General features: G+C 43.4%; 1 protein-coding gene and 1 long non-coding RNA gene across 3 annotated transcripts in view; one reads left to right on the top strand and one right to left on the bottom strand.

Annotated features, from left to right (window-relative positions):
- Positions 1-6,718, top strand: part of LOC149439310 (uncharacterized) — a 57,346-nt gene extending 50,628 nt beyond the window's left edge. For both annotated transcript variants that reach the window (XR_016307833.1, XR_016307834.1), the window contains exon 4: positions 5,977-6,718. This is a non-coding gene — a long non-coding RNA (uncharacterized LOC149439310). The remainder of the gene's footprint in view (positions 1-5,976) is intronic.
- MYBPH (myosin binding protein H) overlaps positions 1-12,334 on the bottom strand; it is a 128,223-nt gene that overhangs the window by 85,550 nt on the left and 30,339 nt on the right. The window contains exon 2 of the mRNA XM_089659182.1: positions 6,468-6,602. Within this exon, the coding sequence (XP_089515308.1) occupies positions 6,468-6,602 (135 nt within the window). The remainder of the gene's footprint in view (positions 1-6,467; positions 6,603-12,334) is intronic.

The following is a 12,334-nucleotide window of genomic DNA, read 5'->3' as shown; positions in this document are numbered from 1 at the left end:
CCTGTAGACTTTACCTTACACATTAGTCTTGTGTGGGGAACTGTGTCAAACACTTTTGCAAAATCCAAGTATACCACTTCCATCGCCACCCCTCTGGCCAAGGTTTTGCTCACCTCCTCATAAAAAGAAATCAGATTTGTTTGACAACCTCTGTCTTTCAATTCAATTTCAAGCCAATGTGGATCATCTGGGGCTGTGTCAATACCATGCCCATTGTGGACAAGAGCTTGCTCCCCCATGCTCCTTTGCATACACAGAGCTGAATAAGGTATTTATTAAATGTGCCTTCTCTTTAAAGAAAATATATTTAATTTTTTGAAGGAATTTCGGCAAAGTGAAAACTCCCGATTTCACTCATCCCTAGTAAGGAGCAAAAAAACCGTTAATGCATTAAAGAAGAGCTCCATTCAAAAGGGGAAGCTCCGCTTTAAGTCTTTGTCCCCCACTCCCCATTAAGGATTGGCACCTTTGGGGAGCGGGGGGGTGGGTACCCAAATTTGAAAGGTAGCCTAAGGCGATAGGAAGCAGAAGTTGTCCTCCCCCCCTCCCTCCCCATAGTCTTCTGGGGCACGTGACAGATCCCAGTAGATTACAGAGCCATTCACAAAGAGCAGCGCTGTGCAGCCGGGTGCCCACACTGAAGATGCCAGTGCCAGGGAGAGAAGATGGCTGGTGAAACCAGCGAAGGTGAGGACACTGCTGGAACAAGGGACAGGTAAGTGTCTGTATTATAAAAGTCAGCAGCTACAGTTTTTGTAGCTGCTTACTTTTTTTTTTTCAGGTGGAACTCCGCTTTAAGGTTAATGCTTTCATATTGGTAATACCAAAGTGATAATAAATGCTGCATTCTTCAGTTTTTAGATATTGTTGACCACTATTTCCATTAGCACAACCAGATTTTTTAGTATCACAGCTTTAGTGACTGGCTGAAGTCACTGTAATTGTATTCACCTCTAGATGACCAGATAGTCTCACTATGAGTAATGGTACTTTTGCATTGTTTGACAAGAAAAAATTTGCTAATTACTTAAAAGCTGAACTCCAGGAAACTTGATGTCAGGGATCTCAAGCCGGATCGCGGCACGTGGGTCTGCGCATGCGCGATGTGTCGAGGCGCACTGGCGTGCGGGTGCTAGGACCTGGGCATCCGCGACGGCAGTGGCGCTCGCGCATGTGCACTCGCGATAGCGGACGCGCACCTGGCACCAATAGGAGCGCAGGGCGCCCTATTTAAATGGATTCTGACAGTGCTTAGTTGCTGTATGGTCTTTCCTGTGTTCTGTGAGTTTACTTTTCTGCTGACCCTGCCTGATTCTGATTTGCTGACTTCTCCTGCTCTGACCCCTGGCTTGCCTGACCATTCTCCTGCCTGTTCCTACACCTTTGATCCCCTGTTGCCAAACCTGGACCGTGACCCGTGTATTCTTCTGCCTGCCGTTTGTACTGACCTGCTCCACTGTTACCGACCCGGCCTGTCTGACCTCGCTTACTCTGCTTCCTCACATCAGACTCTCACCTGCTGCATACCACCGACAGGTGCCTCTACCACGGCTGGCTGCACCCAGGGGTCCTGACCTGGTCTCGGCTTGTTCCAAGTCCATCCCCACCATCAGGGGCTCTGGTGAACAAGCAGGTCGGTACTTAGATTCCGCGCCCTGGGGAATTCTGGTCTGTGGAACGCTAGAGGCTACCACCGGCTGGTCCCTAACACTTGAGAACTCTCTCTTTCAGTGGGGCTGCACCTGCTCTGCAAGAGTCAACTGTTTGTTTAGGTCTAGGGGGCCTAAAAAAATAGGTTTACTGGTCTCTATCTTCTCCCCCATGTTCTAGCACTCAAGCCTGATACAAGATCCATAGTCTTGCATTAGATGTGAGGATGACAAGGGATGGTCCTCTGCTAGAGCATAGGTGGAGAGCACCGTCTGCAGGTGAAATGGAGGATCAGGTAAGTGATTTTCATAGCTAGACTAATACATAGCATAGACTAAACAAACAGTTAACCCTAGCAGTATGGGTGTCACGTACCTGATGGGAGACTGAATTGACAAGGTCGGCCTCACTTGTGTCACTAATCCTGAGCCCACTGAGGTTGGAACAGAGGGCGTCTAAGGACCAGGGGGACAAGAGCGCCAGGGTTTTGCTTGCGTCTCTTGCAGATGATGACCTTGATAAGCAGGATATCCTCTGATTTGGGTACTATGGAGATAGACCAGGCAGGTAGAGTGGATTGCCAGATGCACAGCAGAGCCAGGTACGTAGCCAGGACACAGGACTGGAACGGAGTCGTAGGATAGTCAGGGTCATAACAGTCGGGCAGTGCGGTACAGAATCAGGAGGAAATGCCAGAGTCAGGAACAGAGCTGAAGTCAGGAACCGGGGGGGCAGGAGAGTACTCAGAGTCGGGTCAGGAACAAGCCGGGTCAGAACCAAAGGAAATCGCACAGGAAACAAGCAGGACACAGGGAGAGCTGAAGACCAGTCAGCACTGAATGAGCACCTAGGTGCTCTTTAAATAGCTTGCCCAGCGCCGACAGACGCGCCTGGGTCCTAGTGCCTGCCGGTGCCGTCATTGGTGACAGGCGAGCCTGGGTCCTAGTGCCCTCCTGCCTGTATGCCTTGTTGGGATCCTGCACATGCGCAGATTCATGTGCTGCGGCGATCTTCTTGCTCCCTGACAATGGGTTTCAGGTTTCCTGGAGTTGGGCTTTAATGCTTTTATACAAGTGGAAATATTCATCCAGTCCAATAATTTAGGCCACATGAGCGTCATCCATTCAGTCATAGGCGTGCGCACGAGGTGCGCCGGTTGTGCCTGGGCACACCCTAATCACCTTGTGAGGATTGGTGTAGCTGAGCCGAGTGTCACACGCTGCACCAGATGTGCAGATTCCATCCACTCTGCTTGACCTCCTGTCATTGAAGCCGCTGCTGTACAGAGCTGTTATTCTTGGTAGTGACAGGGTGAGTTGTGTCCCCACCCCATGGCTGTGTTGTTGGAGAGCAGGCTGAGCTCCGCTGCCTGCTCTCTTGCACCTACCACTGTACAGGAGACACAGAGGGCAGCATGTATGTCTGCTCTCCCTCTGCCCATCTCTCTTCTGGCAGCAGCAGTGTTACATAGGGAAGAGAACAGAGGACAGCGCTCCCCCTCCCTCCTGTATGATATACTGCAAAGAATTAGTGGAAATGTAGTCCAGGGGTGGGATTGCAATCAAAATGAATGGAGCTGAAGACAGTAATGGCCACAACTAGGAGGGCAGACAGAACATTTTTGAGGGATTCTGCAAGATACTAAAGGTAGTCTAAGGCCCATTCTCATTATCAACAAGAGTTCCCACTACATAATTTTAACAGCACAATTTTCACGGGATTCTGTGTGTTGCATAGGGCAGCCCATTCACTTGAATGGGCTGCCCTATTTGCATTTGTCGCCTGAAAAGAAGCTTCTGCTCCTTTTCAGGTGGCAAGGTTTATGCGATTTTTAATGGAGCAGTCTGCTTCACAATCCTGTCATGCGACATTCACGAATCGCATCACGTTTGGGTGCCATTGAAGGATAATGGTATTCAAACACATGCTGTGATTGTACACTATTCAAAATTGTGAAGTGTGAATGGAGCTTAAGGTTGGAGCCAGTGAGTGAGGACCTGCTACCAGGGGTGTCTGCATCCAAATACCCCAGAAGGTTGAGAGGCTGAGCTGCTGTGTGTGCGGGGACCTTGAGCAGTGCAGACCCAACACTGGGTATCTGTATCATACAAGGGACCATGGGACTAAGTCGATAAGTGTTATTTGGCCACACTGGAACCCTGTTGCCTTGTGGGTCTACTGCCTGGTGAGCCAGTCAGGAACATACACTATATTGCCAAACGTATTTGGACTCCTGCCTTTACACACACACATGAACTTTATTGGCATCCCAGTCTTAGTCCATAGTTTTCAATATTGACTTGGCCCACCCTTTGCAGCTATAATAGCTTCAACTCTTCTGGGAAGGCTGTCCACAAGGTTTAGGAGTGTGTCTATGGGAATGTTTGACCATTCTTCCAGAAGTGCATTTGTGAGGTCAGGCACTGATGCCGGACGAGAAGGCACGGCTTGCAGTCTCCGTTCCAATTCATCCCAAAGGTGTTCTATCGGGTTCTATCGGGTTGAGACGGAGAGTCTGTCCGAGGGACACAGCGGATCACCGATCACGGAAGAGCCAAAGATGTCGGCTCGGTCATGTGATCAGCTGTGTCCAATCACAGCTGATCACATGTAAACAGGGAAATGCCAGTTATCAGAATTTCTCTCCTCTCGAGCTGTCACGCTGAAAGCTCGAGAGGAGAGGAGAGACGGTAATCGGCTTTCCGCGGAGGGGACATGTACACTGATCATCAGGGCACTGATGATCAGTGTGCCCTGATGATCAGTGTAGCCCCAGCAGTGCCACCTGTCAGTGTCCATCAGTGCCTTATGTCAGTGCCTCATGCCAGTGCCCATCAGTGTCACATCAGTGCCACATATCAGTGCACACAAGTGCACATCAATGCCACATATCAGTGCCCATCTGAGCTGCCTTTCAGTGTCACCCATCAGTGCCAGTCAGTGCCACCTATCAATGCCAATCAGTGCCACCTATCAGTGCTGCCAATCAGTGACACCTATCAGTGCCTATCAGTGCCAGTCAGTGCCGCCTATCAGTGCTGCCAATCAGTGCCACCTATCAGTGCGAGTCAGTGCCGCCTATCAGTGCCAGTCAGTGCTGCCTATCGGTGCGCATCAGTGCCGCCTATCAGTGCCTGTCAGTGCCGTCTAACAGTGCCAGTCAATGCCGCCTAACAGTGCCAGTCAGTGCCGCCTATCAGTACCAGTTAGTGCCGCCTATTAGTGCCAGTCAGTGCCGCCTATCAGTGCTGCCTATCAGTGCCATGTATCAGTGCTGCCTTTCAGTGCCCATCAGTGATGCCTGTCAATGCCCATCAGTGCCACCTACTAGTGCCTCCTCATCAGTGCCCATCAGTGCCACCTCTCAGTGTCCATCAGTGCGGCCTATCAGTGCCCATCAGTGCAGCCTCATTAGCGCACATCAGTGAAGGAGAAAAATCACTTATTTACAAAATTTTATAACAAAAACTAAGAAAAAACATTTTTTTTCAAAATTTTCAGTGGTTTTTGGTTTGTTTAAGAAAAAATAAAACACTCAGAGGTGATTAAATACCACCAAAATAAAGCTCTATCTGTCACAAAAAAATGATAAAAATTTCATATGGGTACAGTGTTGCATGACCGCGCAATTGTCATGCAAAGTGTGACAGCGCTGAAAGCTGGAAATTGACCGGGGCAGGAAGGGGGTATAAGTGCCCTGTAGGCTAGTGGTTAAATGGATGGTAAACATTTACATATGTTCAGATCTGTCTAAATGGTAAATGATGCAGCCTTGTTCCATTTAAAAAAAAAACAGACCTGGACAGACACGGATTTAGGCTTAAATGCATGATCATCCACTTACATCTGCCACCTATATACATACATTGTGGTTCAGTCTGGATCCATCTGAAAAACTGACAAACAGATCTAGACTGAATGCCATGTAAAAGGAGCCTTTATAGTCAAACTAGGGGTGTTTTTACATTTGTAGACCCTGTTCTGTTTCCTGTTCAAGTCTCCTTGGTAAATAAGTAAATTAGCTAAGATGTGAACTGTGATGTTTGTAGGACGATCCTTCACAACAGTATAGTGTTGTGCATACATTTTTTCCAAAAATTGTATAATATATTGTGTTTTATGTGTAAATTCATGTGTACTTTTTTCCTGAAAATATAGGTTTGAGAAACAGTCGCACAATTATTGTGAGACATAAAAAAATTTAAACTACAACCATTTTATTTCACAGGGCCTCAGGCAGTGTTAATATCAAAGCAGGAGAGCAATATCAATGTTTGTTATGTTTATTCCATATTCAGATATCCTATATCAAATCATTTCTTATAGATCATGGATCATGTCCAATCTTTTGGCTTTCCCCGGGCCACATTGGAAGAGGAGGAATTGTCTTGGGCAACACATAAAATACACTAACAACAGCTGATGAGCAGAAAAAGTCGAGCAGATCACAAGTTAACGATCACATCTGGTTGGATGGATGGAGTAGCAATTCTTAATTAATTTCAAGGTGCTCATCAGATCAATCATTTTGGTTCCAATTTTTCCGTTCGTGTGCTTCATCCTTGAAAGTAGGTGTGATTTGGAAGAATGGAAGAGTTTTCTTTGGGAAGATACAACTTACAATAAAAAGACACTTTCAGGTGTTTGCTAAGTATAAACACATTTTTACAAAAACTTTTTTAAAAATCAAAAATTTTGAAGTAAGTTTATGATTTTGTTTTGGGCCACATTCACAGCCGTCTTGGGCCACATGTGGCCCATGAGCTGCAGGTTGAACACCCCTGTTATAGATGTTGAGAAAATGTTTATTAACTTACTTCCATCTTTTTGGTACTCAAGCAGGTAGCCATCAATGGGGAAAGTTCCTTCCTTCTCAGGAGCTTTCCATCTCAAGCCTAGAGAGGTATCATCGACAGCATCCAATGAAATATTTTCTGGGCTGCTGGGTGGTTCTGAAACAAATAAAAGCATTTTTGTGAACATATAGACAGGTTAATTTGAACACATATTACATGACTATGTGTACAGGCATGTAAAATATTCATACAGTAGGGCATTTATTCTGGAAGTCTTTTTAGTGTCATTACTATCAACCATATATTAAGGTATTGCATTATGCAGACAACATATAGTATTGTTGTGGCACTGACAGAAGCTACACACTGTATAGATAGTCATTCCCACATGGAAGAAAAATACATTTGAAATATATTTTACAAATATATAGCCATATATTTGAAATACTACAAATTTGACCATATTCAATATATTTCAAAATATATTTATATATATATATATATATATATATATATATACTGTATATACACACACTGCATTTTGAAATGCGTTTTTATTACAAAATATATGAAAAATATTTTTAAAAATACATTTCTAAAATACTGTATGTCTTTAAAAATACAAATCTACATTTTTGGAGTGCATTTACAAATATATGTAAACATATATGTTAAAATTACTTTTTTATATGTTAAAAAAATCTGAAGAATATATTTAAAAAATATTTTTTTTTTAAATATATTCTTCAGATTTTTTTTAACATATAAAAAAGTAATTTTAACATATATTTTACATATATTTGTAAATGCATTCCAAAAATGTAGATTTGTATTTTTAAATACATACAGTATATTAGAAATGCATTTTTTAAAATATTTTTCATATATTTTGTAATAAAAACGTATTTCAACATGCAGTACACACACATATATATATATATATATATATATATATATATATTTATTGAAATATATTTTGAAATTTATTGAATATGGTCAAAATTGTAGTATTTCAAATATATGGCAATATATTTGAGAAGAATATTTTTAAAATATATTTCAGATATATTTTTCTTCCATATGGGTTATCATTGGCATTTTCTTAAAATTGTCTGTTCATTGTAGGAGGTGTAAGGGAACGGTTGACAGGGCAGGCCAACCACAACGTCTCTTTTCTTGGTGACTCGCAGAAGTTCCTCCTGAAAGCTTATCCCGACTAACTGCTATATAATCCTTCCAGAATGTTCTTTCTCATCAATGGCTTCTCTACATATTGGCATTCCTGGAGTTTTTCAAATAATGGTCTTACTGGGGGAATCTCCAGTAGGCCCTGTACACACTGTGTATGGCAAGCACAACTGTTTGCTTTAAGTAAAAGGGGCTGCACTTGCTACATCTGAGCCATCTGCTGACTTTAATGCTGTCTAATTTTTACCAATATCTGTCTTGACCACATCTAGCTGCGCAGACTGGCAGTCATACATTAAGGGACTACATCTCACATTCTTCATGCAACATTTAGGGATTTGTTTCTTGAATTCATCAAACAACTGTCGGTGCTTAAGTTAGACAGCAGTGAATTATTCTGCACTGAAGCTGGCTGATGGCTTAAATGCAGAGGTAAGCCCCACTTCCACCTGAAGGATAGCATATAGAGCTTATAGCCCCAAGCCTATAAATTACCAAATGGTTTTCTTTTGGAGAAGGAGAAGAGGTGGAGACAGAGCTGGATCTAGCTTCTCTAATGTGGGGGTGCAATAAAAAAATGTCAGGGGGGCAGAAGATGAGAGGACTGCAGGGCACTGTAAAGGGGGTCAGCAGGGCAAAGGTCAACAGTTTGGTAGGACAGTGTACAGAGGCCATTAGTTTGTAGGGCAATGTACAGGGATCAGCAGAGATGAGGATAAGGGACAGCAGAGCTGAGGACAGGGGTCAGCAGGGCGGAGGACAGGGGTCACAACTGGCAGGGTAGAGGACAGGAGCCACTGCTGGCAGGGCGGAGGACAGGGGTAATTTTGGCAGAGTACATGAGTCACCTTTGGCAGAGGACAGGGGTTACCGTTGGCAGGGCACCCAACAGAGTGTCAGATTAGGGCAGTATAGTGTCATATTAGGACAGTATAGTGTCAGACTACAGCAGTATAGTATCACATTAATGTGGTATAATGTCAGATTACGGCAGTATAGCGTCAGATTACAGAATATAGTGACAGATTAGGGCGGTATAGTGGCAGGTTAGGGCGGTATAGTGGCAGGTTAGGACGGTATAGTGGCAGGTTAGGGCGGTATAGTGGCAGGTTAGGACGGTATAGTGGCAGGTTAGGGCGGTATAGTGGTAAGTTAAGATGGTATAGTGGCAGGTTAGGACGGTATAGTGGCAGGTTAGGGCGGTATAGTGGCAGGTTAGGACAATATAGTGGCAGGTTAGGACGGTATAGTGGCAGGTTAGGGCGGTATAGTGGCAGGTTAGGGCGGTATAGTGGCAGGTTAGGACGGTATAGTGGCAGGTTAGGGCGGTATAGTGGCAGGTTAGGACGGTATAGTGGCAGGTTAGGACGGTATAGTGGCAGGTTAGGGCGGTATAGTGGCAGGTTAGGGCGGTATAGTGGCAGGTTAAGACGGTATAGTGGCAGGTTAGGACAGTATAGTGGCAGGTTAGGGCGGTATAGTGGCAGGTTAGGACGGTATAGTGGCAGGTTAGGACGGTATAGTGGCAGGTTAGGGCGGTATAGTGGCAGGTTAAGACGGTATAGTGGCAGGTTAGGGCGGTATAGTGGCAGGTTAGGACGGTATAGTGGCAGGTTAGGGCGGTATAGTGGCAGGTTAAGACGGTATAGTGGCAGGTTAGGGCGGTATAGTGGCAGGTTAAGACGGTATAGTGGCAGGTTAGGATGGTATAGTGGCAGGTTAGGGCGGTATAGTGGCAGGTTAGGACGGTATAGTGGCAGGTTAGGACGGTATAGTGGCAGGTTAGGGCAGTATAGTGGCAGGTTAAGACGGTATAGTGGCAGGTTAGGGCGTATAGTGGCAGGTTAGAGTTGACAGTGACAGTGTAATAGTGACAGTGTGCTCAGTCACCTACCCCATGATTGGTGATGGAAGACTGTCTGGGCTCCTGTGTCCACACCTCCCCTCTACCTTCAACTTCAAGATCAGCCAGATTGAAGGAGTCTGTGGGGGAGTCAAGGAGGCAGCCACAACCCCAGCCCCGCCATCAACTCTGGTTGCATTGGGAGATATTGAAGATCCCAATGGACAATTTAAGCTAATTAGAAGACAGGGGAATGGTACAGGCAGCCTCTCCCGCCTCGCTGGGCCCCCTGCTGACCCAATCATGATGTAGCTGGGCAGTACATTTACTAATACATTTACAAAGCTGCAAGAAGAGGGAAAGTGCAGCTGTCTGTACAGTATGATTCAGCAGGCATGCAGAGCATTCAGTGTGGGGAAGCAATTGGCTTTGGGGGGGGGGTTCTAGGCACAACTCCAGCCTGTCATTTAAAGGGTATTTAACCCAAAACCAAAAATGTCATACACTGCAACTTACCAATCATTAGATGTGGTGGCTGCATATGAGAGTGGAGGAACTCATCGCCCAAGAATGGGAAACCTCAGAAAAGTTTCTTGCTCTATGGACGGCTTGGATCGTTTATTCCTCCTCTGAACCCCTAAAACAAAAACTGCGTGTAGCTCAGAATTAAGGTGTGCATCACTGACCCTCATATTATTACATTAGTTACAACATACGTGTAATTCCGTTGGGCTGCCCCTGATTCCTCCACACTCCTCGTTCTATTCTCTTTCTTTCTTCCTTTCTTTCCTTTCCATTACATTTATATTACGTTTTAAAACGTAGATTGTACTATAAGTGTACTCTGTTTGGATCACATTTATTACGCATGACCCTGATTGGGCTGGGCATACAGTGAGGAACAGAAGTATTTGAACACCCTGCGATTTTGCAAGTTCTCCCACTTAGAAATCATTTGACCTCTGTAATTGCAAACAAAGGCTTCTGTACCAAATATTAACACTGATTTTCTCAGGTGTTCAAATACTTATGTTCAGCAGTGCAAGACAAATACATTCTTTAAAAATCATACAATGAGATTTCCTGAATTTTGTTTTTTTAATTCTGTCTCTCAGAGTGGGAATGCACCTACAATGTGAATTTCAGACCCTCCATGATTTCTAAGTGGGAGAACTTGCAAAATCACAGGATGTTCAAATACTTCTGGTCCTCACACACGATAAGAAAATTGTATGAAAAATTTTGCAGTACCACTTATCGAACAATTTTCTCTTCTTTGCTGAGCAGGATGTTTTAACCAATAACCACATTGTGAATGAAAAAATCCAGTTAAACAACAGTGAAAAATTTTGTCACATACGAACAACCAATTTTCTATGTGGTGGTATGACGGTCGTACGAAAAAAATCTATCAAGCGCTATTGCGCATGAGCGGAAACAGAAGATGACCCAGATATTTATGTCCACAGAATCTTTGTAAACACGAAGGAAAAGTCCAAATGTTAAAAGTAGAATGGCCTAATGAGATAATGAAACCAGAATGATGCATATTATATTTTATGTATCACTATTTATGTATATAGGTCATGTAATAAACTATATTATACTCATTGCTGTTAACCATTTATATACTGGGCACTTTTACCCCCTTCCTGCCCAGACCATTTTTCAGGTTTCAGCGCTCTCACACTTTGAATGACAATTGCGCGGTCATACAACATTGTACCCAAACTAAAATTTTATCATTTTCTTCACACAACTAGAGCTTTCTTTAGGTGGTATTTAATCACCACTGGGGTTTTTATTTTTTGCTAAATTAACAATTTTTATTTTTGAATAAAAACACGATTTTCTTTGTTTCTGTTATAAAAGTTTGCAAATAAATAATTGTTCTTCATATATTTAGGCCAAGATGTATTCTGCTACATGTCTTTGGTGAAAATAACCCAAATTAGGATGTATTTTCTTAGTTTGTAGGAAAGTTATAGAGTTCACAAACTATAAGATAGATCTGAATATTGATCAATCCTGAAGTACTGACAGCCAATCTAATTTCTTGAGGTCCAAGAATGTCAGAACAGTATAGAAATCCCCCAAATGACCCCTTTCTGCAGAGTAGACAGTCCGACGTACTTCATAAGAGGCATGGCGAGGCTTTTGAAGTTGTATTTTTTTTGTCATAACTTTTCGGAAAATTAAAAAATTAAAAAAATAATTTTCACTATTTTTTTTTTACATACTGTCACCAGTTCAGTACAGCGTCATCATATAACTGGCATGGCGGTGAACAGGGAGACTGGTGACAGTATGAAAAAAAAATATAATTATTTTTTTTTTATTATTTTTAATTTTTTATTACATTTGTTTTCTTTTTTTAAGATTTTTTTTTTCATATTTCACTATGACCAAAGTAGTACAATGGTACCATAGTAACATTGTACTACTTTGGGGAAGTGATCAGTATTTTTTTTTTTATACACAATTTGCTTATAGCAAAGAATTACTTTGCTATAAGCAAGCATTTACCTGAATGACATCGATTTACTCAGGGTTTTTTTTTTTGTTTTTTTTTTGTGCTTAGCTGTGATTTGGCCACAGCTAATCACATGACACAGCTGGGCTGTGATTGGCCCAGCTTGTGCATGTGATCGCTGTGACCACAGCTAGACACACAAGTATACAATGAATGGCATGAATGAAGCCATCCATTGTATACAACTGTCATGTGACCTGCTGTGATTGGTCAATGGGGCCGGTACTCAGATCTGTCATCGGCCGTGTCCGAGGTACACGGCCGGTGACAGATCGCGCTGCTGCGTGGCTCTGCAGGCGCACAAACTGCACATGCCCAAAAGGA

This window comes from Staurois parvus, unplaced genomic scaffold (genome assembly GCF_062004578.1).
Source record: "Staurois parvus isolate SC_StPar_1 unplaced genomic scaffold, SC_StPar_1.0 ptg001134l, whole genome shotgun sequence".
NCBI lineage: Eukaryota > Metazoa > Chordata > Amphibia > Anura > Ranidae > Staurois > Staurois parvus.
Note: the sequence above shows the minus strand (reverse complement) of the source record. Positions and strands in the feature narration are given on the sequence as shown.